Source organism: Pan paniscus, chromosome 12 (assembly GCF_029289425.2).
Source record: "Pan paniscus chromosome 12, NHGRI_mPanPan1-v2.0_pri, whole genome shotgun sequence".
NCBI classification, from domain to species: domain Eukaryota; kingdom Metazoa; phylum Chordata; class Mammalia; order Primates; family Hominidae; genus Pan; species Pan paniscus.
In genome coordinates, this window is record NC_073261.2 from 111,181,434 (window position 1) to 111,209,115 (window position 27,682).

General features: G+C 38.7%; 1 protein-coding gene across 3 annotated transcripts in view; it reads left to right on the forward strand.

Annotated features, from left to right (window-relative positions):
* NBAS (NBAS subunit of NRZ tethering complex) overlaps positions 1-27,682 on the forward strand; it is a 393,407-nt gene that overhangs the window by 223,860 nt on the left and 141,865 nt on the right. For all 3 annotated transcript variants that reach the window (XM_003826980.5, XM_034952644.3, XM_055108231.2), the window contains 3 exons: positions 6,349-6,516; positions 8,804-8,917; positions 9,247-9,367. In XM_003826980.5, coding sequence (XP_003827028.3) covers positions 6,349-6,516; positions 8,804-8,917; positions 9,247-9,367 — 403 coding nt within the window. The remainder of the gene's footprint in view (positions 1-6,348; positions 6,517-8,803; positions 8,918-9,246; positions 9,368-27,682) is intronic.

Below are 27,682 nucleotides of genomic sequence, written 5' to 3' on the forward strand. Positions count from 1 at the left end.
AGATGAGATCTTGCCATATTGCCCAGGCCAGTCTCGAACTCCTGGCCTGAAGTGATCCTCCTGCCTCAGGCTCCCAAACTAGTAGGATTACAGGTATGAGCCACTGTGCTGGCTTAGCCTGCATTTTTTATTGATATTTTTCAATTGGTTTCATTTACCTCTAAATGTAGTTGTATTCTGCTTAAGTGCCATAATTCTTACCATGTTTATATTTTCAGTTCTATACTTGGATTAGTTGATGACTTTCAAATCATTCAATACATCCTCTCAATTTAGAAGATTCTACAGATGAACAGGAACTGAAAATGTGACATGAAATCTTTTTTAAATAACATTTACCCACTCTGAATACAACATATGAGACTTTTTTTTTTTTCCTATATGGAGTCTTGTTCTGTCGCCCAGACTCGAGTGCATTGGCGTGACCTCAGCTCACTGTAGCCTCTGCCTCCTGGGTTCAAGCAATTCTCCTGCTTCAGGCTCCGGAGTAGCTGGGATTAGAGGTGTGTGCCACCACACCCGGCTAATTTTGTGTTTTTAGTAGAGACGGGGTTTCACCAGTTGAGCAGGCTGGTCTTGAACTCCTGACCTCGTGATCTGCCCACCGCAGCCTCCCAAAGTGCTGGGATTACAGGCGTGAGCCACCGCACCTGACCACAAATGAGACCTTTGAAAATATATCTTCAAACATTTAATCAGCACAGTAAAAGCAGACTTCTTACACCTATATATAGATCCAAGCAATAGAGATTTTTCACATACTCTGAGGCTATAGCAATGAATAAATAGTGTCTCTGATCTTGAATAGCTCATTGTCTAGTTGGAAAGAACAACAAAAAAGTAAATATCAATATATTATGGTAAGTGCATTAATAGTATGCATGTAATATTTGAGTGGGTAGAAGTGTGATACTGTCTTAAGATTTTACTTACAGCAAAAATATTACATGTCAAGGAAAACTTAGAACATCTTTTTGATCTTGGAACAGGCAAAGATTACTTTTTTTTTTTTTTTGAAATGAGGATCCCTGTCATCCAGACTGGAAGGCAGTGGCATGATCACAGCTCACAGTAGCCTTAACCTCCAGGGCTCAAGCAATTCTACTACCTCAGCCTCCCATATAGCTAGGACTAGAGGCACGTGCCACAATGCCTGCGTAATTTTTTATTTTTTATTTTGTGGAGATGGGAGTCTTGCTTTGTTGCCAGGCTGGAGATTTCTTAAATATGTTACAAAAAGTACTAATCATAGTTAAAAACTGACGAATTGGACTAATTTAAAATTAAGAACATCTGTTAATCACAAGACATTATTAAGAGAATGAAAATGTAATATACAGAGTAATAGCAAATATTCACAATTCATGTATCTAATAAGGGATGTGTATCCAGAATATATAAAGAGCTTCTATAAGTGAATAAAACAGATGGATAACCATAAGAAGAATGGCAAAAGACTCAAACAGACACTTGACAAAAGAATGTATTCAAATAGCCCAAAATATACAGAAAGGTATTCAACTTCATTAGTCTCTGGCGAGGTGCACATTAAAACCACAAAGAGATACCATTACATAATTACCAGAATTGCTCAAATGAAAAAGACATGAAATACCATTTGTTGGCATGGATGTGGAGCAACCAGAACTCTTACAATTGCTGGCTAGTGTAATAACCACTTTAGAAAATATTTGGCACTATTTACTAAATCTGGACATATGTATATTCTATGCCTTAGCAATTCCACTGCTAAGTATATACCCAAAATATAATTACCAGCATGTCAGGGCAGCACTATTGGTATTATCTTCAATCTGGGGACTACCCAAATGCACATTAATAGAAGAAAATATAAATAAGTTCTGGCATGTTTATTACAACATGATATGACATAGTAATGAGTTGAACAATTTTTTTTTTTTTTTTTTTTTTTTTTAAGAGAGATGAGGTCCCATCGCATTGCCCAGGCTGGTCTCAAACTTCTGGCCTCAAGCTGTCCTCCCACTTTGGCCTCCCGAAGTGCAGGGATTACAGGCGTGGAGTTGAACAGTCTTTAACTACTCTTAAAATCTGAGTGAATGTTTGTTGAGTGGAAGAAATCAGAACAAAAGAGTACATGATTTCATTCATATAAAGTATAAAAATAGACAAAATTAATTTATGCTGCTGCAAGTCAGGATAGTGTTTGTTTTGGCAGGGTTAGTGACTGCAGGTGAGCTCAAGAGGAGCTTCTAGGATTCTGTTGGTGTTATGTTTCTTTGCCTAAGGGCTTGTTACATAAGCGTGTTAAAATTTGTTAAACCATACAGTCATTTGATGTGGCCTACACATCAATGAAAAGTTGTTTAAAGAGGATACCGTGGATTAAACACAGGAAAGGAGAATATATGCTGGCCGTAATTGTCTTTGCATCATGGGGCTGTGAATAAATAGTATTCTTTTTCTTTTGCATACTTTCTTTGAATTTGCAAACCATCTTTAGTGAATTTGTATTAGTTTTATAACACAGAAAAATAAATGAGCTTAAATAAATACAAATATAAATGTGCATGTAATATTGCCAGCGTGTCAAAATCCTGTAAAGAACAAGTGAGCACTTTGATGCCAAATTGGGTTAAGGAGAAGAGAGGCGCAGTGGCTGACACCTGTAATCCCAGCACTTTGGGAGGCCTAGGCGGGCGGATCATGAGGTCAGGAGATCAAGACCATCCTGGCTAACACGGTGAAACTCCATCTGTATGAAAAATACAAAAATTAGCTGGGCGTGGTGGTGGGCACCTGTAGTCCCAGCTACTTGGGAGGCTGAGGCAGGAGAATGGCGTGAACCTGGGAGGCGGAGATTGCAGTGAGCCGAGATTGTGCCACTGCACTCCAACCTGGGTGACAGAGTGAGACTCTGTCTCAAAAAAAAAGAAAAAGAAAAAGGAGAAGAGAGGAGGAGACACCTCTAGGCCAGTTGTCTGTAGGCAGCTTATTTAACTTATTTGTTCCTCAGTTTACTTTTGTGTCAAGTAGTATTATAATTTTTAACACTTTTATAGTGTTACTGTAAAATTTAGGGATCCTTGTACGAAACACTTAGCTCAGTCCTGGACATATAGTAGGTGTTTAATAAATGGTAGCCATTATGTTTCTTATATATTATAAATAAGATGCTGGACTTTACTGCTGGTAAATAATGTATCTAGGTCTTTGTTTCTTCTCTGTACGAACCTGGTCCTCTGTATTCCTCAACAACTTGCACTGCTCTTTTTTTTTTTTTTTTTTTTTACCTCCACTGTATCTAACCTTGCTTCACAAACAATTATAGTTTATCTGTTACTGACTTTCCTTCCATTTTTTTTTTCTTTCTCCCAGATCTCCACTAAGTTCCAGCTTGGTGATCTTGAACTTTCTTTGTTAGCTGATTGGATGGAATTTCTCTACTTGTCTGATTTAGCTCGGGCCCTTTTTACATTTATATGAATTAGGATAAAAACATTTAAATGTAATATATACATTTAATTGGAAAATACTTTATGATAACTTCATTATGTTTCCAGTGTCACTACCTCAATTCAGTCGCTAATTATTTTAAGCTGGGACTGAGGCAGCAGTCTCCAAACTGGATTCTTGCCCCTGGAATAATGTTACTGAAACACAAATCTGATTGTTACTCCCTTTGTTTAAAGCCTTCCAGTGGCTTTCCCTTCCCTCTAGTTGACAATGGAGGTTCTTTGGCGTGGTTTATAGGTCTCTTGCTGGGCCTACCTCTACCTTCTTTCATCCTCATGTCCTGCTATTTCTCTTTCTGTGCTGCGTTCTGTGGCTTTGCTGAGTCACTTAAGATTCCTCTATTTTGCCATGTTTCAGAAGTTGCATCCTCTTAAGTTGTATTTTCTTCCTGAAATCATTTTCACCAGTTCTTCTCTGGAAACTCTCAATTTTTTCCCACTGAAAGATTACCTTCTCTGCGAAGCCTTCTGTGATCGTGCCTCCAGGCAGAGGATATAATGATCTCTCTTCGTGTTCTGGTAATACTCTATATGTGTTAATACCTCTCGTATAAAAGTTGTTATTATTTTGTAATTATTTCTCTATATCTCTGCTTTCCTTCCTATTTTCTGAGCTCCTTGAGGGCAGAGCCTGTGTCTTACTCCTTTTTGTCACCCCATTGCCTAGTAGGAGATATGTAAACTGAGAGAAAAAATGAGTTCATGTGTGGAACACCAGCTATAAGGGAATTGAGGAAATGTAGTTTTTAGCTTCTCAACTTCTAGCAACAGTAAGACAATCTGTAAGGGGGTCTGAGTGGAGCTGAGTGAACTAAACTGTAGTATATGCCACAATCTGGAACCCAGGAGGAGGCACTGTATTTTATTGGCACTCAAACCTCAAGCAATTATTTTTTGCATTGTTGCTCTGATAGTATACAAGCTTTTTATCTGTTTTTTTCTTTATTTATATGTCATTCATTTTTATATGTTGTTTTTTTCATAATTAAATTATAGTATATAATTTTGTATTGAGTTGATGGTTTTTGCACTTTCTAATGCCTGAGAAACCAACAAGAAACAATTTTATTATTTTTTTTGCATGACCAAACCAGTTTAGAATACGTATGGGCAACCCTAAACAACAGCCAGTTGGGTAAATTGTAAGCATTGGTTAATATAGCTTACATATGTTTTCCCTTTAGAAGTAAGAATAAATGCATTTATTTGTGTCCTAGCATAATATATTTGTTTTCTGTTGCTGCTGTTGTATATTACCACAAACTTTGCAGCTTTAGAACAATACAGTTGATTATTTTACAATTCCCATGTGACAGAAATTTGACAGACTTGGTTGAATCTCTTCTTAGAGCCACACAAGGCCAAAATCAAGGTGCCGACAAGGCTGTGTTCTTTTCCAGAGGCTCTGGAGAAGATCTTGTTTCTGTGCTCATTCATGGTGTTGGTAGATTTAATTCCTCATGGTTGTAGGACTGAGGTCTGCATTATCTTACTGGATGTCACCTGATGGCTGTTCTCAATGTCTACAGGCTACCTACATTCTTTGGCCTGTGGTTCCCTTTCTTCCTCTTCAAAGCCAACAACTGTGGGTTGAGTTCCCTCCTGCTTCAAATCTCTCCTGCCTCTTCCTTCATGGCTTATCTCTGACACTCACTCTCCCTGATCCTTATTGAGAAATATCCTCTGCTTTAAGGGCTCTTGTGATTAGCTTGGTCCTACTCAGATAATTCAGGATAATCTCCTCACTTCGAGGTCTGTACTGTTAATCACACCTACAAATTTTCTTTGCCATGGCATGTTACATAGTCACAGGTTCTAGGGATTAGGATATGGCCATCATTGGGGGCCCATAATTCTACTTACCATATATGGCAACTGTCAGCTTGATCTAAAAGAGTGAGTTTTAAGTATTTGTTATGTGATGATGCCCGGGTAATTAATTGATTACGTGATTTATTACTTTATTATTACTTACATTGTGTCTTAATGAATAACATGATATAGATCTAAGTAGCCAAACTAAGCTATTACGTTATCCTTCTGTGATCACAACAAGCTATTGGTATTGATAAACTAAGCCTTAAGTTTTTCTTCTGTTTAACTGAGATTCTTAAGAAAAAAATAGTAAGTGGAAGTGGATAGACACTAAACTAGGAAGTTATAGAACAAATAATATTTTTCTTTGACTAAATGCAGATATGGTCTTCATCCTTTCTGTTTAAAAGACTGTAATTAATGTATTGACATTTTCTCCTCGTGGAATCTCTCAGATTAGTAAATGGAGAGTGAGAATTTCAGCTGATTGCTTCAAGATTGGCAGGAGGTACCATACACATTATAAACCCATCAAACACTATTAATTACCTACTTGTTTAGATGGAAAACATGCCTTTTAATAGTTAAAGGTTGATTGTCTGAATGTTCTACTTCTTTCTGGGTCACAGTGGCATTATTCAGACGAATAATTTATTTCTTAATCTAAATAATAAATACTTCAAAATGTATTGTCAAGGAAACAAATGTAAGTATCTCATGGTTAGGATATTAGATTGGTAAAAAAAAAAATACCAATTATTTGCTTTATAAGTACTTCTGAGGGATTATTTAATACACTATGGGGTTTTTCTCTTTTCCCAATTCTATTTTTATTTTTTGGCAAATGATTGAGAGAGGAACAATATGTTGATAGTGCTCTTTTAACATTTATTTTGTTACAAGCAAAGTTGGATGGATTTTTAAATTTATCTGTCTTCAAGTTTAATATCGGATCATTTTAAGCAGTCGCATTATCACTGTCTTCTCTGTTCTTATGGTAATGCATTTTTGCCCTTGCTATTTTGTTTCTTTAATACAGGATGAAGTAGGTGTTCCAGGTAGCAATTCAGCTGACCTATTACGCTGGACCACTGCTACCACCATGAAAGTCCTTTCCAACACCACAACCACCACCAAAGCGGTGCTGCAGGCCGTCAGTGATGGGCAGTGGTGGAAGAAGTCTTTAACTTACCTTCGACCCCTTCAGGTAAGCAATGCATCTTTCTTTTTAAAATCAACTGCATGGTTTATATAAATTCATTAGCAATGTTTCAGTTGTTTTCACTGTTATATCTTTATCTTCTCTAGATTGTTAAAACAATCTCTTAAGAAATGTAGGCCTCTCATCAGATAGGGAATGAGTAATCTCTTTTATAGAATGTGATATATTCCCATGGAGTACTTACAAAGGACAGTAGTAGAGATTTAGGTAAGGCTCGGTTTATATATCAGAATTTAGTGTAATGAAAAGAAAAATTTTATCAATGCTTACTTGCTTTTGCTATTATTTCTACAGACTGGTAGTTGAGGAAGAGTGCTCGGAGGCAGACTGGGGGCTCTCAGGAAGGAGAACAGTTGAACAGATTCTTGCTTCCATTCTGGAAGTCAGTCAGGGCAGGCAGTAGAGCAATTGAGTTTGCTCTGCATTCTCATACTGCAGTCCTTTAATCTCACACTGGAAAACAAAGAGGAAAAACATACAACTATTAGCAGTTCACCTCAAACAAACACTCCATGTGCATCTCATTCATTCATTCAGCAAATACTTATTAGGCATTATTTTTCCTGTCAAATGTCCTAATCACTGGGAATATGGTGAAGAAACACTTCAGTCTAATTCCCTTCCCCTGTGGAATTTACATGTCAGTGAGGGAGACACAGAAAATACATATTTGTATAATAATGTAATGGCAGGTGATAACAAGCATGACAGAGATAACATAAGCAAGGTGGGTAAATACTGAGGAGGGAAGTTCTGATTAAGATAGAGAAGTTAGGTTTTTCAGAAAAGGAGTCACTTCGAGCAGAGATATGATTGAACCAAGGAGAACAAATACAAACTCTAGCTCCCCTGGACTGGGGCAGCACACTTGACATCTGCATAGAACATAAAAGGGGCCAGTGTGGTCTGAGCTGAGTGAACAATGGGGAGAATGGTAGGAGATGAGATCAGAAGGTGGTAGGGAGGCCCATCATTGAGAGCCTCATGTAGACTGTGATAACAACTATAGATTTTGATTTTGAGTAAGATGGAAAGCTTATGGAGAATTTCAGCAATGCAATTGTGTGATCCAACTTTACTTTTACTATGCTCATTTAAGTGCTGTAGAAAGAGAAGAAAAGAGACAGTGAGATCAGTCCTCCCGGTGAGAGAAGTGGGTAGTTTGAACCACGGTAGTGACGAAGGCAGTGGGAAGAGGTTGGTTTGGGGATGGGATATATTTTTTAGACCTTCTGGTGGTCTGGATGTGGAAGAAAGAGGAGACCTAAGAACAATGGTCCAAACAGTTGGATAAATGAAGATGCCGTTTACTGAGACGCTATTAAATCTCAGCTGTAATTTTTATCATTTGCAGCAGCAGCTTCATCGTTTCCCTAGACTATGCTTGGCATAAAGTAACCACAATAAACCTTGGAGGAATGGGTGAATTCCTTTTACTTGGCTCTTCCAGTAAGGAGCTTTACAATCTATTTGGAGAGAGCAAAACATAATTAACTATAATCTAGGCATACTAAAGTTCTTGCTACTCTACAGTGCTGGTAACAAGTCTCAAAGCCGTGTGTGGGGTGGTAGTTGTGAAAGAGATGGGGATCATGAAAGGGACACAGTCATATCATCTTGCATCCATCTGTCAAGGATTCAGCAGGTAAGGTCTGAACTGGGCCTGGAAGGAAAGTTAGGATCTAACCAGGCAGTTGGCATGGCAGGACCTTCACAGTGGGAGAGAAAGACATAGAAGCGGATAGGATGCATAAAGCAGGCAGTTTGGTTGAGGTGGAAAGTTAGCCTTCAATGTTAGTTAACATTTAACAACCTCAAATGATGTTCCACATAGTTTAGTTGTTCGGCTGTTGGTTGTTTGCCTTGTTCAGAGCTACTAAAGGATTTTTAAGGAGGGCAGCAACACAGACAAGATGATGTTTTCGAGTGGTTATTCTGACTGTAGTATAAAAACTCACCATGTGAACAACATCGATTGCTTCAGTGTTTCTAATTCATTGATGTCAAAGTGACCAGGAAAAGAAAAAGGCACTGCAGGGTGGGGTTGATGTGCTGCTCTTAGCATGTAGTTATGATCCTTCATTCTCTGCCGGATATGTGTGTGACTCTGGCTCTCTTTTTAGGTCGTGGGAAATGCAGCAGGCATTACCAGTTTCTTTTGAAATCAGCCTTTTCTTCCTCCCTCTCTCCCTTCTTTCCTTGCTTTTACTTCTTCTACCTCCTTGCCTTCTCTTTCTTTTTATCCATTGTTCTGTACTTTTTTTCTTTTTAGGGGCAAAAATGTGGTGGTGCATATCAAATCGGAACTACAGCCAATGAAGATCTAGAGAAACAAGGGTGTCATCCTTTTTATGAATCTGTCATCTCAAATCCTTTTGTCACTGAGGTAAGGACAGCATGTCTAGAAAGATAGATTTAACTGTCATGCTGTTGTAGACAGTAGAAACAAAAACTAAAATTTTCTTGAAAATAGACTTATTTGTCTTGGTTCTTACTCATGTTATTCATTGGTTTTTACATTTTTTTGGTATATATTATGACACATTATGAGATTAAAATCTGTTTAAAAATGTTTCATAAAATAACATGCTTTAGTTTGTGAGCAGTTATCATTCAAGTCACCAGAAAGCATAACATCCTATAATTGTTTTCTAAGCATATATTTGTAGGACAAAAGGCACCCTACTAGATAGTGAAACTGCTTCTTTTATGTAGTCTGAAGGGACCTATGACACCTATCAGCATGTTCCAGTGGAAAGCTTTGCAGAAGTATTGCTGAGAACTGGAAAATTGGCAGAGGCTAAAAATAAAGGAGAAGTATTTCCAACAACTGAAGGTAAGAGAGAAGGTTCTAGTTCCTTGACAGTGTGTAACTCTAGGTGAACATTGTTAACCAAGAATTTGTGAATGAACAAGAGTTCGGAAAAGAAATTTTTCAGTAATTTTGAATTGCATAACTTGACACCATCATTCATTCATTCATCCATTTATTAATTTTGTTTAAAACACTTATTGAGAACCTGCTATTTTCAGGATTTGTACGTAAATTGAGGATTTAAAGGGATGAATATCATTCCTATCTTTAACTGGCTAGTTATGTAAAATGATTCTCCTAGTGAATGGAAAAAATGCTCAATAAGATTTATTTCCTGATTTTATGCTTAATAGAATGTAGATCATATTTGATCTTCAGAATTTTCTGCTTGGTGGAATATCTTTCCATGTGGAAATTTTTGAAAAGAATTAAAGGCATGCAAGTTTACCGAAGACAGCTTACAATTTATACCTTTTTTTCCTTTAGCCTCCTTCTTTTTAAGTTTCTAGGATAGTTTCTTGGACTGTGTCCTTTCAATTCCCCCTCTCTCTGCTCTGCCATCCTTAGCGAATATCTCATAATTCAAAGGCTGCTGGAACTTCAGCTATCTTGTCTATATTTCAGATGTCAGCAAGGAGGAAAAGGGTGAAGGAAAAGCAGTTTTCTTGAAAGTCCTATCCACAGCTTGCACTTATTATTTTATTACTTATTATTACTTTTTATTGTATTACTGGCCACCTCTAATTGCCAATAAGCCTGGACAGTGCTGTCTGTTAACTGAGCATGTTGCTATGTAAAGTAAAATTTGGGAAAATGCATACAGGGAATAGAACTGCTAATTCCCCCCAAAAGCTGATACTATAGCTTATTTTTAGATTTTTTTTCTATCAATCAGTACTCACATGCTGCTGGAGAGAGGAGAGGCAAATACCACTTCCCTATCCACTGTGCGGGTCCCTTGAACACTAGAGGTTTTTACTAAGTATATCATATTTCTTCAATTCTGAGATGCATGTTTTTATACTTATCCTTCTCTAATCAGGGCATGTATCACAATTATGGATATATTTATGTTTCTTTTCTTCTCCAAAAAGCTATTATTAAATTTATGGTACATCTTACAGTTGAAATTGAATATATATGAAAAGTATAGTCATGTTTCTCTTTCCCTGTTTAATTATTCTTTATTACTTCTTGCTTTTCTTTTTATTGTCTTACATCAGTTGCTCATGGATTAAATATGAATGGTTATCAAGGTAGTTTGTACAGATAGAATCTGAGACCTTAAGAAAATACTAGGTTGGATGTGGACCTATTATTTGGCTTAATAACGGACTGAAGTAATAACCAGAACATTCGCAAACATTGGTTTATACGATATTTTTATTATTTAGTCTATAAAGTGTGAGCATACCTTGTTTTATTGTTCTGTGCTGTATTGCACTTTGCAGATACAGTGCTTTATAAAAAATTGAAGGTTTATGGCAACGCTATGTCAAGCAAGTCTATCAGAACCATTTTTTCAACACTGCTCATTTCATGTCTGTGTCACATTTTGATAATTCTCACAATATTTCAAACTTTTTCATTATTATTGTATGTGTTATGGTGATTTGTGATTAGTGATCTTTGATGTTACTATTGCAGTTGTTTTGGGGCACCATGAACTGCACCAATATAAGATGTAAACTTAATTGATAAATGTTGTGTGTGTTTTAACTGCTCCACTGACCAGCCATTTTCCATCTCTCTCCTTCTTCTTGGGTCTCTCTGTTCTCTGAGACACAACAATATTGAAATGAGGCAAGTTAATAACCCTATAATGGCCTATAAATATTCAAGCGAAAGGAAGAGTTGCACATCTCTAAATGAAAAGCTAGAAATGATTAAGCTTAGTGAGGAAGGTGTGTTGAAAGCTGAGAAAGACTGAAAGCTAGGCATCTTGCACCAAATAGTTAGCCAAGTTGTGAATGCAGAGGAAAAGTTCTTGAAGGAAATTAAAAGTGCCACTCCAGTGAACACGCAGATGATAAGAAAGCAAAACAACCTTATTGCTGATGTGGAGAGAGTCTTAGTGGCCTGGATAGAAGATCAAACCAGCCACAACATTCCCTTAAGCCAAAGTGTAATCCAGAACAGGTCCCTTTTACTGCCTTTAATTCTGTGAAGGCTGAGAGAGGTAAGGAAGCTACAGAAGAAAAGTATGAAGCTGGCAGAGGTTGGTTCATTTTGAGAAATTGCCACAGCCACCACAACCCTCAGCAACCACAATCCTGATCAGTCAGCAGCCATCAACATTGAGACCCTTCACCTGCAAAAAGATTAGGACTTACTGAACGCTCAGATGATTATTAGCATTTTTTAGCAATAAAGGATTTTTAAATTAAGATATATGCATGGTTTTCTAGACATAATGTTATTGCATGCTTAATAGACTACAGTATAGTATAAACACAACTTTGATATGCACTGAGGAACCGAATAATTTGTGTGATACAGTTTATTGCAATATTTGCTTTATTGCAGTAGTCTGGAACAAAACTCACAGTATCTTTGAGGTATGCTTGTATATGTATGTGAATTTGAATACCTCTCATATAAAAGGTATGGTTTACGAAAAGGCAAAGTAATGGAAGCACATAGTTAAAGGTCTTAAAGATGGCTGCTTTCTTGGAGTAGACCCTCTCAAACTGATTTCTCAGTGTATTAAGGCTTCTGATATTTTCTAGTGCTGTTTTTGGAGAAATGTTGAGTATGTAAGCAATTAGGCCCTTGAGAGGTGCATATTTCTGGGTTAGTCGGCCTCCTCTTTTCATAGAATCCTTACAGTGCTCAGCCATCTTTGTTGTAGTTGATAACTAAATGATGAGACATCAAAATGATCTTGAGAAGTAAAGCAAATAGTGACGTTTTCTTGTGGAGCTTTAGGGAGTGGGAGAAACATACTTGAAGATGATCAGGGATCTCTTCCAGTTCCCTTTCTAACTGTGTGGATATTATTCACTGAAAGAGAGGTCCTTGAGCCACCTGTGTGCTAGCCCTGTCCTAGGAACTTAGAATATAAAGTAGGAGACATTGTCCCTGCCTTCAACGGGCTTATAAAAGAGTTGGGGAGACAGATTTGTGAGTGATAGGTGCTATGACAGGCAAACCCAGAGGCATTGGGATTGTAGAGATGGCAGCTGAGGGAGAAGGTGTTGTGAAGAGGCCTTCTGAAGCAGCCGATATTTGACTTGGACTTGGAAGGATGAATAAGGGAGGAAATAGATAGAGAGATGGGTTTGGAGGAAGAAGAAATGGGATATTTTAGGAAGAGGGAATAAAATTCATCGAGGCAAAGAAGATTTAAAACTTTATCATTTGTCAGGGATTTGTAGGCTATTCCAATACCTGGAGAGGAAGGGTATGTGTGGCCAGCCAGTGGAGAGATGAAGCGATAGTAGGCTGAGAAGAAATGCAAGGCTTTGTGAGTGAATTTAAACATTTTGAAGGAACCCTCTATCAAAAGCTGTAGGGATTTCAAGTAGAAGAATATTATTCCATTTCTCTTTGCTTCCATTTTCTTATCTATAAAATGGGCATAACAGCCTGAATGTTCTGTCCCGGGCTGTTGCTCTCCGATGACACCCTGATGTGCACCTTCGCTCACACTGGTCCCCTGACCTGCATGATTGTCCTCGCTACCATCTTGCCCTTTACTCGATCCAATTAGGATTTCACAATTTTTTCAAACTTACCTCTGTAGTTCTCCTTCCTGGTTATACTTTAGAATCTCTTAGGAATTTTTAAGAAATATTGTGGTCCTAGAATCCGTTGTAGGTGATTTTTTTTTTCAGAAACTGTGGAGTTGGGCCCAGGTTTTTTTGTTTTGTTTTGTTTTGTTTTGTTTTTTGTTTGTTTGTTTGTTTGTTTGTTTTGAGACAGGGTCTTGCTCTGTCGCCCAGGCTGGAGTGCAGTGGCGTGATTGTGGCTCACTGCAATCTCAACCTCCTGTGCACAAGTGACCCTCCCACCACTGCCTCCTGAGTAGCTGAAACTACAGGTGCGCACCACCATGCCCAGCTAATTTTTTGTTGTTGTTAATGCAGAGACAGAGTCTCCTCGTGTTGTCCAGGCTGGTCTCAAACTCCTGGGCTCAGGCAGTCTTCCCATCTCAGCCTCCCAGAGCACACCTGGCTCATACATCAAGTGTTTTCTAGAGAACCTCAGGGAATTCAGTTGTGAAACCATAGTCAAGACTGTTGGGAAAGTTTCACTTCAGATATTAGGTTCTCCCCAGCCTCATGTGTCCATTCTTCATACTGAGACTTAACTCTCTGAGCTTCTCACCAGGCAGCACAGAGAAAGCTCCCTGTGTCTTTTATGGCTGTGTGTGGTCTCTTCAACTTAAGGCTCAAACTCTGAGTACCACATCTACTTCTCACTCTTTTTTCCTCAAAGCTGTGAGGATTTTCTATGTGGTGGGTGCACAATGAATGTCTCCTCACCATGATGAAAGTACAGTGTGTCTATCGGAGTCACTGGGCCAGTGAACTGAGCGTATGCTCTTAGTGCGTCTGCATCCTAGTGTGTGTACTGTTCTTAGTCATGTCTATGGGATTTTAAGGGCTTGCAGTGACTTTTTGTCTGCCCTGGTGTTTCTTGAGATTATATTTTCTGACAATCCGATTTTAATATTTCACCACAGAAAGAATGTAAGTCTACTAAGGAGTTAAAAATTTGAAATATCATTGAGCGATAAAAACATTTCAGAGCACTTACAATTTATATTAAAAAATGTATTAATATACCATCAATATGAAATATAGAGGTGATTTTAATAATAATCTCTTTTATTTACATTTGGGTTTATAATTTATGAAGCATTTTCCTATTCCCTATCACATTTTGTATATTTTGATAATGCCAATATGTCTGGAACAGTTACTTTTGGCTATTTTATAGTGTCAAATATTTGTCAGAAACTCAGCAGAATTGAAGAGTGATGTAGGTTATAAATGACACAGATTAAAAATTGTGGTAAAAAAGTAATTCTTGACTTTGGTTTAGCAGTAGGTCATAATACAAATTAAACTTCCTAACATAATCTGACTTTTTAGAACTTTTTAATAAAGTTGATGAAAAGATTTTTATGGAGACTAACTAAAGAAAGTTGGTCATTATTTATTTAGCAAAACGAATGATTTAATGGCTAATGATTTCCAAATCAATAATATGGGCAACTTTCCTCTGTGGGTTTTGTTCTAGAATTAAATTTATCAGAGTGCTTTCCAGAGGCACTTACTTTGCACAGAATTAGTGCTTGAAGGCTTAAGCATAGATTTCTGTTTTTTTAAAATTTTATTTATTTATTTATTTATTTTTTATTATACTTTAAGTTCTAGGGTACATGTGCACAACATGCAGGTTTGTTACATATGTATGCATGTGCCATGTTGCTTTGCTGCACCCATCAACTCGTCATTTACATTAGTTATTTCTCCTAATGCTATCCCTCCCCCAGCCCCCTACCCCCTGACAGGTCCTGATGTGTGATGTTCCCCGCCCTGTGTCCAAGTGTTCTCATTGTTCAATTCCCACCTATGAGTAAGAACATGTGGTGTTTGGTTTTCTGTCCTTGTGATAGTTTGCTGAGAATGATGGCTTCCAGCTTCATCCATGTCCCTGCAAAGGACATGAACTCATCATTTTTTATGACTGCATAGTATTCCATGGTTTATATGCCACATTTTCTTAATCTGGTCTGTCATTGATGGACATTTGGGTTGGTTCCAACTCTTTGCTATTGTGAATAGTGCCACAATAAACATACGTGTGCGTATGTCTTTATAGTAGCGTGATTTATAATCCTTGGGGTATATACCCAGTAATGGGATCGCTGCGTCAAATGGTATTTCTAGTTCTAGATCCTTGAGGAATTGCCACACTGCCTTCCACAATGGTTGAACTAATTTACACTCCTACCAACAGTGTAAAAGTGTTCCTATTTCTCCACATCCTCTCTAGCATCTGTTGTTTCCTGACTTTTTAACGATCGCCATTCTAACTGGCATGAGATGGTATCTCATTGTGGTTTTGATTTGCATTTCTCTGATGACCAGTGATGATGGGCATTTTTTCATGTGTCTGTTGGCTGCATAGATGTTTTCAGAAGTGTCTGTTCATATCCTTTGCCCACTTTTTGATGGGGTTGTTTGCTTTTTTTCTTGTAGATTTGTTTCAGTTCTTTGTAGATTCTGGATATTAGCCCTTTGTCAGATGGGTAGATTGCAAAAATTTTCTCCCATTTTGTAGGTTGCCTGTTCACTCCAATGGTGGTTTCTTTTGCCATGCAGAAGGTCTTTAGTTTAATTAGATCCCCTTTGTCTATTTTGGCTTTTGTTGCCATTGCTTTTGGTGTTTTAGTCATGAAGTCCTTGCCCAGGCCTATGTCCTGAATGGTATTGCCTAGGTTTTCTTCTAGGGTTTTTATGGTTTTAGGTCTAACATTTAAGTCTTTAATCCATCTTGAATTAATTTTTGTATAAGGTGTAAAGAAGGGATCCAGTTTCAGCTTTCTACATATGGCTAGCCAGTTTTCCCAGCACCATTTGTTAAATAAGGAATCCTTTCCCCATTTCTTGTTTTTGTCAGGTTTGTCAAAGATCAGATGGTTGTAGATGTGTGGTGTTATTTCTGAGGGCTCTGTTCTGTTCCATTGGTCTATATCTCTGTTTTGGTACCAGTACCATGCTGTTTTGGTTACTGTAGCCTTGTAGTATAGTTTGAAGTCAGGTAGCGTAATGCTTCCAGCTTTGTTCTTTTGGCTTAGGATTGTCTTGGCAATGCGGGCTCTTTTTTGGTTCCATATGAGCTTTAAAGTAGTTTTTTCCAATTCTGTGAAGAAAGTCATTGGTAGCTTGATGGGGATGGCATTGAATCTATAAATTACCTTGGACAGTATGGCCATTTTCACTATATTGATTTTTCCTATCCATAAGCATGGAATGTTCTTCCATTTGTTTGTATCCTCTTTTATTTCGTTGAGCAGTGGTTTGTAGTTCTCCTTGAAGAGGCCCTTCACATCCCTTGTAAATTGTATTCCCAGGTATTTTATTCTCTTTGTAGCAATTGTGAATGGGAGTTCATTCATGATTTGGCTCTCTGTCTGTTATTGGTGTATAGGAATGCTTGTGATTTTTGCACCTTGATTTTGTATCCTGAGACTTTGCTGAAGTTGCTTATCAGCTTAAGGAGATTTTGGGCTGAGATGATTGGGTTTTCTAAATATACGATCATGTCATCTGCAAACAGAGACAATTTCACTTCCTCTTTTCCTAATTGAATACCCTTTATTTCCTTCTCCTGCCTGATTGCCCTGGCCAGAACTTCCAACACTATGTTGAATAGGTGTGATGAGAGAGGGCATCCTTGTCTTCTGCTGGTTTTGAAAGGGAATGCTTCCAGTTTTTGCCCATTCAGTATGATATTGGCTGTGGGTTTGTCATAAATAGCTCTCATTATTTTGAGATTCGTTCCATCAATACCTAGTTTATTGAGAGTTTTTAGCATGAAGGGCTGTTGAATTTTGTCGAAGGCCTTTTCTGCATCTATTGAGGTAGTCAGGTGGTTTTTGTCATTGGTTCTGTTTATGTGATGGATTATGTTTATTGATTTGCATATATTGAACCAGCCTTGCATCCCAGGGATGAAGCCTACTTGATCGTGGTGGATAAGCTTTTTGATGTGCTGCTGGATTTGGTTTGCCAGTATTTTATTGAGGACTTTCGCATCAATGTTCATCAGGGATATTGGTCTAAAATTCTTTTTTTGTTGTGTCTCTGCCAGGCTTTGGTATGAGGATGATGCTGGCCTCATAAAATGAGTTAGGGAAGATTCCCTCTTTTTCTATTGATTGGAATCGTTTCAGAAGGAATGGTACCAGCTCCTCTCTGTACCTCTGGTAGAATTCGGCTGTGAATCTCTCTGGTTCTGGACTTTTTTTGGTTGGTAGGCTGTTAATTATTGCCTCAATTTCAGAGCCTGTTATTGGTCTATTCAGAGAGTCAACTTCTTCCTGGTTTAGTCTTGGGAGGGTGTATGTGTCCAGGAATTTATCCATTTCTTCTAGATTTTCTAGTTTATTTGCGTAGGATGTTTATAGTATTCTCTGGTGGTTGTTTGTATTTCTGTGGGATCGGTGGTGATATCCCCTTTATCGTTTTTTATTGCATCTATTTGATTCTTCTCTCTTTCCTCTTTATTGCTCTTGCTAGTGGTTTATCAATTTTGTTGATCTTTTCAAAAAACCAGCTCCTGGATTCATTGATTTTTTGAATGGTTTTTTGTGTCTCTATCTCCTTCAGTTCTGCTCTGATCTTAGTTATTTCTTGCCTTCTGCTAGCTTTTACATTCGTTTGCTCTTGCTTCTCTAGTTCTTTTAATTGTGATGTTTGGTGTCGATTTTGTATCTTTCCTGCTTCCTCTTGTGGGCATTTAGTGCTATAAATTTCCCTCTACACACTGCTTTAAATGTGTCCCAGAGATTCTGGTACATTGTGTCTTTGTTCTCACTGGTTTCAAAGAACATCTTTATTTCTGCCTTCATTTCGTTATGTACCCAGTAGTTATTCAGGAGCAGGTTGTTCACTTTCCATGTTGTTGTGTGGTTTTGAGTGAGTTTCTTAATCCTGAGTTCTAATTTGATTGCACTGTGGTCTGAGAGAAAGTTTGTTGTGATTTCTGTTCTTTTACATTTGCTGAGGAGTGTTTTACTTCCAATTATGTGGTCAATTTTAGAATAGGTGTGATGTGGTGCGAGAAGAATGTATATTCTGTTGATTTGGGGTGGAGAGTTCTGTAGATGTCTATTAGGTCCGCTTGGTCCAGAGCTGAGTTCAAGTCCTGGATATCCTTGTTAACCTTCTTTCTCGTTGATCTGTCTAATATTGACAGTAGGGTGTTAAAGTCTCCCATTATTAGTGTGTGGGAGTCTAAGTCTCTTTTAGGTCTCTAAGGACTTGCTTTATGAATCTGGGTGCTCCTGTATTGGGTGCATATATATTTAGGATAGTTAGCTCTTCTTATTGAATTGATCCCTTTACCATTATGTAATGGCCTCCTCTGTCTCTTTTGCTCTTTGTTGGTTTAAAGTCTATTTTATCAGAGACTAGGATTGCAACCCCTGCTTTTCTTTTTTGCTTTCCATTTGCTTGGTAGATCTTCCTTCATCCCTTTATTTTGAGCCTATGTATGTCTCTACATGTGAGATGGGTCTCCTGAATACAGCACACTAATGGGTTTTGGCTCTTTACCCAATTTGCCAGTCTGTGTCTTTTAATTGGGGTATTTAGCCCATTTATATTTAGGTTAATATTGTTAATGTGTGAATTTGATCCTGTCATTATGATGTTAGCTGGTTATTTTGCCCATTAATTGATGGAGTTTCTTCCTAGCCTTGATGGTCTTTACAATTTGGCATGTTTTTACAGTGGCTGATACCAGTTGTTCCTTTCCATGTTTAGTGCTCCCTTCAGGAGCTCTTGTAAGGCAGGCCTGGTAGTGACAAAATCTCAGCATTTGCTTGTCTGTAAGGGATTTTATTTCTCCTTCCCTTATGAAGCTTGGTTTGTCTGGATATGAAATTCTGGGTTGAAAATTCTTTTCTTTGAGAATGTTGAATATTGGCCCCCACTCTCTTCTGGCTTGTAGGGTTTCTTCCAAGAGGTCTGCTATTAGTCTGATGGGCTTCCCTTTGTGGGCAACCCAACCTTTTGTGCTGGCTGCCCTTAACATTTTTTCCTTTATTTCAACCTTGGTGAATCTGACTATTATGTGTCTTGGGGTTGCTCTTCTCGAGGAATATCTTTGTGGTGTTCTCTGTATTTCCTGAATTTGAATGTTAGCCTGTCTTGCTAGGTTGGGGAAGTTCTCCTGGATCATATCCTGAAGAGTGTTTTCCAACTTGTTTCCATTCTCCCCATCACTTTCAGGTACACCAATCAAACGTAGATTTGGTCTTTTCACATAGTCCCATATTTCTTGGAGGCTTTGTTTGTTTCTTTTTACTCTTTTTTTCTCTAACCTTGTCTTCTTGCTTTATTTCATTAATTTGATCTTCAATCACTGATACTCTTCCACTTGACCGAATTGGCTACTGAAGCTTGTGCATGCATCATGAAGTTCTCGTGCCATGGTTTTCAGCTCCATCTGTTCATTTAAGGTCTTCTCGACACTGTTTATTCTAGTTAGACATTCGTCTAACCCTTTTTCAAGGTTTTTAGCTTCCTTGCAATGCATTAGAACATGCTCCTTTAGCTCGGAGAAGTTTGTTATTACCGACCGTCTGAAGCCTACTTCTGAAACTCGTCAAAGTCATTCTCCATCCAGCTTTGTTCCGTTGCTGGTGAGGAGCTGTGATCCTTTGGAGGAGAAGAGGTGCTCTGGTTTTTAGAATTTTCAGCTTTTCTCCTCTGGTTTCTCCCCATCTTTGTGGTTTTATCTACCTTTGGTCATTGATGTTGGTGACCTACAGATGGGATTTTGGTGTGGATGTCCTTTTTGTTGATGTTGATGCGATTCCTTTCTGTTTGTTGGTTTTCCTTCTAAGAGTCAGGTTGCTGAGCTGTAGGTCTGTTGGAGTTTGCTGGAGGTCCACTCCAGACGCTGTTTGCCTGTTCATCACCAATGGAGGCTGCAGAACAGCAAATATTGCAGAACAGCGAATATTACTACCTGATCCTTCCTCTAGAACCTTCATCCCAGAGTGGCACCCCCTGTATGAGGTGTCTGTTGGCCCCTACTGGGAAGTGTCTCCCAGTTAGGCTACACGGGGTCAGGGACACACTTGAGGAGGCAGTCTGTCCTTTCTCAGAGCTCAAACGCTATGCTGGGAGAACCACTGCTCTCTTCAGAGCTGTCAGACAGGGATGTTGAAGTCTGTAGAAGTTGTCTGCTGCCTTTTGTTCAGCTATGCCCTGCCCACAGATGTGGAGTCTGTAGAGGCAGTAGTCCTTGCTGAGCTGCGGTGGGCTCCTCCCACTTCGCGCTTCCTGGCCACTTTATTTTCCGACTCAAGCCTCAGCAATGGCCGACACCCCTCCCCCAGCCAGGCTGCTGCCTCACAGTTCTAGCTCAGACTGCTGCGCTAGCAGTGAGCAAGGCTCCATGGGCATGGGACCTGCCGAGCCAGGCAGGTGAGAGAATCTCCTTGTCTGCCGGTTGCTAAGACCTTGAGAAAAGCACAGTATTTTGGGCGGGAGTGTCCCATTTTTTTCAGGTACAGTGTGTCATGGCTTCCCTTGGCTAGGAAAGGGAAATCCCCCAACCCCTTGCACTTCCTGTGTGAGGCAACACCCCGCCCTACTTCATCTTGCCCTCCGTGGGCTGCACCCACTGTCCAACCAGTCCCAGTGAGATGAACCAGGTACCTCAGTTGGAAATGCAGAAATCACCTGTGTTCTGCATCGATCACGCTGTGAGCTGCAGAGCGGAGCTGTTCCTATTTGGCCGTCTTGGAACGGGGGGGAGACTTAAGCATAGATTTCCTCTGATTTTGGCCATATAACTTGTTTAGACAATGCTTTATATTCAAGGTTTGAGAACTAGCATTACAAATTAAATTCATGCACACTGCTAAATGTAGAGCAAGTTTTATTTATTTATTTATTTTTTATGTTTAATGGCAAAGTCCCTGTAATTCAGTCTCTAGCCAGTATTACATGTTGTGCATCCCAGTGAAACTTACTTACCATCTTCTCTGAATATTTTGTCAAATATTGCTTCATATGGTTTGTGGATTCCAAGACTAAGAAACTTCCAAGTGTGGGTTTTGATTTCTACTTTATTAGGATCTCTGAGTCTGGTTGAGGGCTGCTGAGACAGTTTTGATGCCCAGAGGTGGAGTGGAGACTCATGTTCTCCACTGTTCCCATCAGTTCCCTACAATTCATGTTAGTTAGGAGAGCCCTGGGCTAGGCACATTATAGAGATTAATGCCTGGGATTATTGTGTGGGAGAAAAAAAGTCAGGAGATAACTTCAACAACAATTGTGTTAGGGATTTGAGAAGAGAGATTCCTTTCCTTTCCATCTCAAATCCTGTGGAGAGTGGTATACTTGATGCCTGGGATTCTTCCAGTCTTGAAGCAGCTGGGAGGCCATGGGTTTAGTGTGGCCAGAAACAGCTGGCTGAGTGCAGTGCTGGAGACCAGGCATATATAAGTTGTCCAGAAGTGTCTTCTAGGAAACCCCCTTTGGGGAATAAGTAACTGACAGGGAGCTTAAGCATTTGACACAGTTTTCAGGGAGGATTTCTTTCATTTTTCTTCCCCAGCATTTTTATTGAGAAAATTTAAAATTCACAGTAAAGTTGAAATAATTTTGCAGTGAACTCCTGTACACTCCTGCTCATTCTCCGTTCACTCCCGTACACTCCTGTGTACCCTCCAATTAATATTGCCACATTTACTGTACCTGTATTTTTCCACCCCTCTATTCATCAACCAAACCCAACTTCTTTTTTGATGCATTTCGAAGTAAATCATAGATATCAGTAAACTTCACCTCTTGACACTACACTGCGTATCTTTAACTATTTTTTACTTTTGTGTGTTTTAAAATTTACAGTGAATTACAAAAATCTTAGTTGTATGATTGTACAGATTGTGACAAGTGCAGCACCTGTGTAACCCTCACTCCTGTCAAGATGCAGACCTTATTGCCACCCTAGAAAGTCTCAGCCTCTTCCCAGCACACGCCCAACCCACACTTCCTATAGGGCACCCCATGCTCTGATTTTTCCCCACTGTAGATTAGTTTTGATTGTTCTAGAATTCATTAAATGCAATCATATATTTTGTATAACACTAAAGTGAAAGTTTTTGAGATTGATCTATGTTGTATCCATCAGTAGGTTTTTGTTTTTGTTTTAAATTATTGAGTAGTATTTCATTGTAGGCATATAAAACTGTACATCCACGCTCCTATTAAAGGATACCTGGGGTCTTTCAGCTTATGGTTGTTATTGTTTTAAAAAGCTGCTGTGAACTCTCATACAAGCATTTTGGTGGACATGTGTCTTCATTTCTCTTAGGTAAATTTTAATGGTATTGCTGGGTCAAAGATTATGGGTTTGTTTAGTTTTATAAGGGACCACCAGAATTCTCTTACTTTCAGCTGTTGTGGATTTTTTGGGCTGTGGTTTTTCAAGACTGTGGGTTTTCTATCTGAGTTTTACCTGCGCAGCATGGCACGGGCAGGAGCTTGCCCTCAGGATTGAAGCTGTAAAGATGGGAAACTCACCAATACCATTCATTCTTTCAAATGGCAGCCATCTTCCAGTTTTTATTGGCTTTAGGTAATTATCCAGTGGCTTTTAATACTTGTTTTTTGTTGTTGTTGTTGTTATTTGTTTGTTTTGTGATGGAGTCTCTCTCTGTTGCCCAGGCTGGAGTGCAGCGGTGTGATCTTGTCTTGGCGCACTGCAGTCTCTGCCTCCCAGGTTCAAGCAATTCTCATGCGTCAGCCTCCTGATTAGCTGGGACTACCGGTGCATGCCATCATGTCTGGATAGTTTTTTTGTATTTTTAGTAGAGATGGGGTTTCACCATCTTGACCAGGCTGGTCTCGAACTCCTAGCTTCAAGTGATCCACCTGCCTCGGCCTCCCAAAGTGCTGGGATTACAGGCATGAGCCACCATGCCCGGCCTTTTAATACTTGTTTTTTATATTTTATCTAGAGTTTACAGTTTTAATCTGTAGGAGGGCTGTCTGGATAATAGAACCCAATCACTGAAGAATTTAAATAGAATTACTATTCTGGATTTCACTGAGTTCACCAGGTGACGTGTGGTTAATGTCTGAGTCATAGTTTCCTAGAAAGAGTAATAGAAAGCCAGAGAGCCTTTTGCTTAGGATTAATTCTGAGGAGTCAACTCATGAATGAAGTCTTTAACTGGTCAAAATAATTTTGCACATTCTCCAGCTGGCTTGGGTGGTTGAAACAGATGTCAAGAAGTCCCTAGGGAATTAGACCTCATGGATGTTCAGGTGGGTGAACTGCACAAGCTCAACAGCATTTCTGGAGGAGATGCTCAAAGTGAGAATTTAAAAACCACATGGCAGTAGCAATGAAAATTGCAGTTGCATGTGTTGTTTGACCCAGTAGCTCTACTTCTAGGAATTTATCCTAAGAATATCTTCATTCACATTCTTAAAATGGCATATATTAATTGTTTGTCATAGCGTAACATTGTCAATCGCCTGATAGGTACTGATCAAGAAAGACATCGATTTTATTTTGGGTCTTCTGTTTCCTGTCTTTACAGATGAACTGCCTTTCTGAGTTTGGCAGATTTACATAAGCTTCCAAGCCTGTGTAAAAACAAGATAATACTATCTTCTTGCAGGATTTTTGAGACACATAGAGCTAAGTGATATAAAACACCTATTTCATGTTTGGCTCCTCAGAGCATATATTTTTAAAATTATATGTATTTGTGTTTTAGATTAATTTTATTATTTTTGTTATACAAAGCAATGGCATGAGCACAGGCAGAGAGTTTGGATAGCAGACTGATTTGGTTGACATACAGGGTAGGTTTAATGGCAAATTAAAATCACAAATTAAAGTTGGCGCATATTTATGGAGACTTTAAACGCTCCATAGGAAATGTTAACTTTCGTTTTTTAGGGAATGGGAAACTAATGAAGATTCTTTTTCTGAGCTAGAGAATGACACAATTACTGAGTGCTTCAGTAAAATTAATATGAAACTGCTATTTTAAGAAAGTGCTGGAAGGAGAAAGACTGAAGGCATCAGGTAGAGCAGCATTGGGGGGCTATTGAAATGGTCTAATTTTTGAACAATTAAAGCCTAGAGTTTGTGGCAGTGAAAATAGAAAGTATGTGTGAAAGAGTTCTTTGGAAATTATTCAGTTGGATTTGACGAGGCACCAAGTGCTGGCAGCAGAGGAGAGGATGAAGTCCAAGATGACTCTGTGGTGTTAAGTTTAGTTTATTGGGAAAATAAGGTACTATTTTAGAAATATGAAAGATATTGGGTAAAGAATGATTAATTTGAGGTAGCATTTGAGTGGCAGTGTCCAACAAGGAGTTGGTAAGGCCAGTCTTATGAGATGGTTCAAACCTAAATAGTGGGAAAATAGACCAGGGTACCAGTTGAATTTAAGGATAGAATTGAGACTGGGCATGGTAGCTCATGCCTGTAATCCCAGCACTTTGGGAATTCGAGGCAGGAGGATCACTTGAGGCCATCAGTTCAAGACCAGCTTGGGCAACATGAAAATACTCCATCTCTATAAAAAAATTTTAAAGCAATAGTCTGGTGTGGTGGCACACGCCTGTCATTCAAGCTACATGGGAGGCTTAGGCAGGAGGTTCACTTGAGCCCAGATTTTGAGGCTACAGTGAGCCAAGACTGTCCCATTCTACTACAGCCTGGGCAATAGACTGAGACCCCATCTCTTTAAAAAGTAAAGAAAAAAAAAGAATGTAGTTGAATTCTCTAGGTGAGGATGTAAGGTGGGATTAAGAGATAGTGAAGAACTGACCTAACTGAATACTCACATTGAAGAATCAAGGACGAAGATCTGGTGATGCACACAGAGGAGGATCATCTGAGGAACAGATGCAGGAGAACTCAGTGTCCTTGAAGCCAAAGGCAGGCCTATCTGGCAGTGCCTAGTGCCACAGTGAGATTTAAGAGAAAAAGAAGAGAGAAAAGACCTTGGGTTTGGTGACCTTTGGAGGTCATATTACTTGGGACCCAGGGATGGAGGGACTTGAGGAAAGAGGGAGTGTCAAGGTAATGGGTGCAGTGGGGCAGACCACTCATTTGTAAGGTTACCAGTGAAAAGAAAGGGGACTGTGGAAGTTGTCATAGTGGAGAGTTATAAAGGGGAGAATTCTTTTCTAACACCGAGATGATTTGTTTGTGTGTTGGCACTAGGCAAATAAAAAAGTTACTGTGACTCTGAATCCTCTCTTATAAGTTGAGGAAAACATCTAACTTCTTCCGTAGAGAGGTTGTGAGGGGGAACTAATTCAAATGATTGCTGAGTGCTCGTTGAGAAGCAGCTAAGCCACAGGAAATAAGATAACAGAGGTGTGTCAGCTCATCAAGTGTGACTATTTAAGTCTGTTCTTGCTTCTTGGTGAAATTAGTCTTTATGCTTAAATGCAATTGTTAATTCATTAATAATTATGATTTATCTAAAATGGAAATAATTGTCTCTGTTGCACTGTGGTTGTTATTGGAAGAACCTTTTATCAATCATTTTTAGTGGGAAACGAAAACATGTTGTAACTGAAGAAAAGAATTTGCTTACTCAAGCCTGTGGTTTATAGAGGGATGGAGGGAACCTACTGGGTACTTTCTGTGTGCTAGAGTGATGCTCTGCACTTTGCATACTTTACTTCATTTAATCCTTATTTACTGCTTCAGACCCCAAATGCAAAATGCTTTGAAAACCAGAAAGATTTTTATAATTTGTTTGGCATCAAAACCTGAACTAAACTGACATGAGGCTACTTTATAGTCTGCTTATCTCACTTAATATGAGTATTCAGATGTTTTGCAGCAGATATATTAATGTCTTTGATTATTGGGTGTTCCCACACCATACTTAGGGTGTTATGTAATACATGATATGTATATAGCACAACCTCCTAAAGTCCAAAACATTCTGAATTCTGGAACTCAAAATTATGTAGTCAATCAGTTGGGGACCTGAGCTTTGATCCCAGGACTTTCTGGTTCTGACAATGGTTTCCTTCCTGCTGTATCATTCTGTTGGATTTTATAGGCAAGAGATTCATTATATATGTATAGATTTTGTTGTAGTTGTTGTTCTAAAACATGCCTGGGATTTTGGTTTTATCTGGGTATTGGTAAGACACAGAGACATGGAAACGATTGTCACGAAGGAAGAAGTTTATATTCACAGATGCCTAAAAATGGAAGGCAGGACACACCCAGGTGGGGAAGCATCCTGGTGGTTTAGAGGCAGAAGGAGCCAGGAGAAGGCATGGGTGAGGGCCCAGGTTTCGTGGGAAGTAATAGGCGAGGCAGGGTAGGCAAGTGTTGAGATTACAGGCATGAACCCCCATGCCCAGCTACCTCTTCTTTGATCTTGTAATAGCTTGTACAAAATTTGATTTGGGCCCTTTGAATTGTATTTTAAATTATTTGTTTAGAGTCTTTTTATTCTTGAAAGGATTCTAATTCATAAGGCAGTGTCTGGTTCAAAGAAGGTTCTTGTTGATGTTGAGCGAAGGAATAAATTTGGAAGTAGACCTTGAAATAAATAGCTTTTGATTAGAAAATGTCTCTAAAACTGTATGATTCCTTGCAGGAGCTGAGGCTGACTGGTGGTCCATTTGGTTCATAAGGTTCGGATAACATGTAGGAAATAAATATTTGGATAACTGATGTTCCCTTTGTAGATACACAGTGGGGAAGACACAGTAGGTTTTCTCTGTGAATCATCCACAGGAAATTTAGAGTTCTAGGTCAGCCTCTGACACTTGAGCCATTTGTAGTTTCCTTCTCACCCTCCCACCATCCCCAGTGCCTAGACTATCACTTAAACAGAGATTATACAAACAACTTAAATGTCAGTCTAAGTAAGACATAATTGGGAGGGTAAATCTTCTGGAAAAATCATGTGGTGCATTTCCAAAGTCAAATATCATTTACTTTGAATTATTCGTATACTATCCCCTTCATTAGTGCCGATCATGAGCATCTGTGTTTTTTAAAAATAAAGGATTCATATTGTGATTACATATGACTACTTAGTATTTGCTACTGAGATCCTAAATGAATAGGATACATCCTTATTGAAACAAGCTGTGTACAAACACAGACCGTATTGACAATGCATACTCTTATGTTAAAGCTATGACATTGGCAAGTTGTGGTTTGTGTAAAAATTTATGTGAAAAAGAAAAGTTTTTAATGGTTGGGATATTTTAAGACATACAAGCAAAATGAAAGACTGATTTTCTTTTTGTGGAGCGTGATGAAGAGGGGTGTTATTGGAAGGAACAAAATCATATTATCATCATTGTAGTAATCAAAAGATTTACTCTAAATTTGCACTCCTAAAGCTATTTTATTGCTCTGATCTTTAGTACTCATATTATCACCCTCCATATTAGCTAACATTGATACACAATTTTGTAGCATGTTCTGCATCTTTAAAACCAAAATACCCAGCTCTAGGAAACCAGCCTCTCTGATGTCTTTGCACTTAACCTTTGCAGCTGCCCTGACAGAATTTCCTCATGTGTAAGTAACCAATAGTATACTTTTTCTGAATTAAGGCAAGGTTAC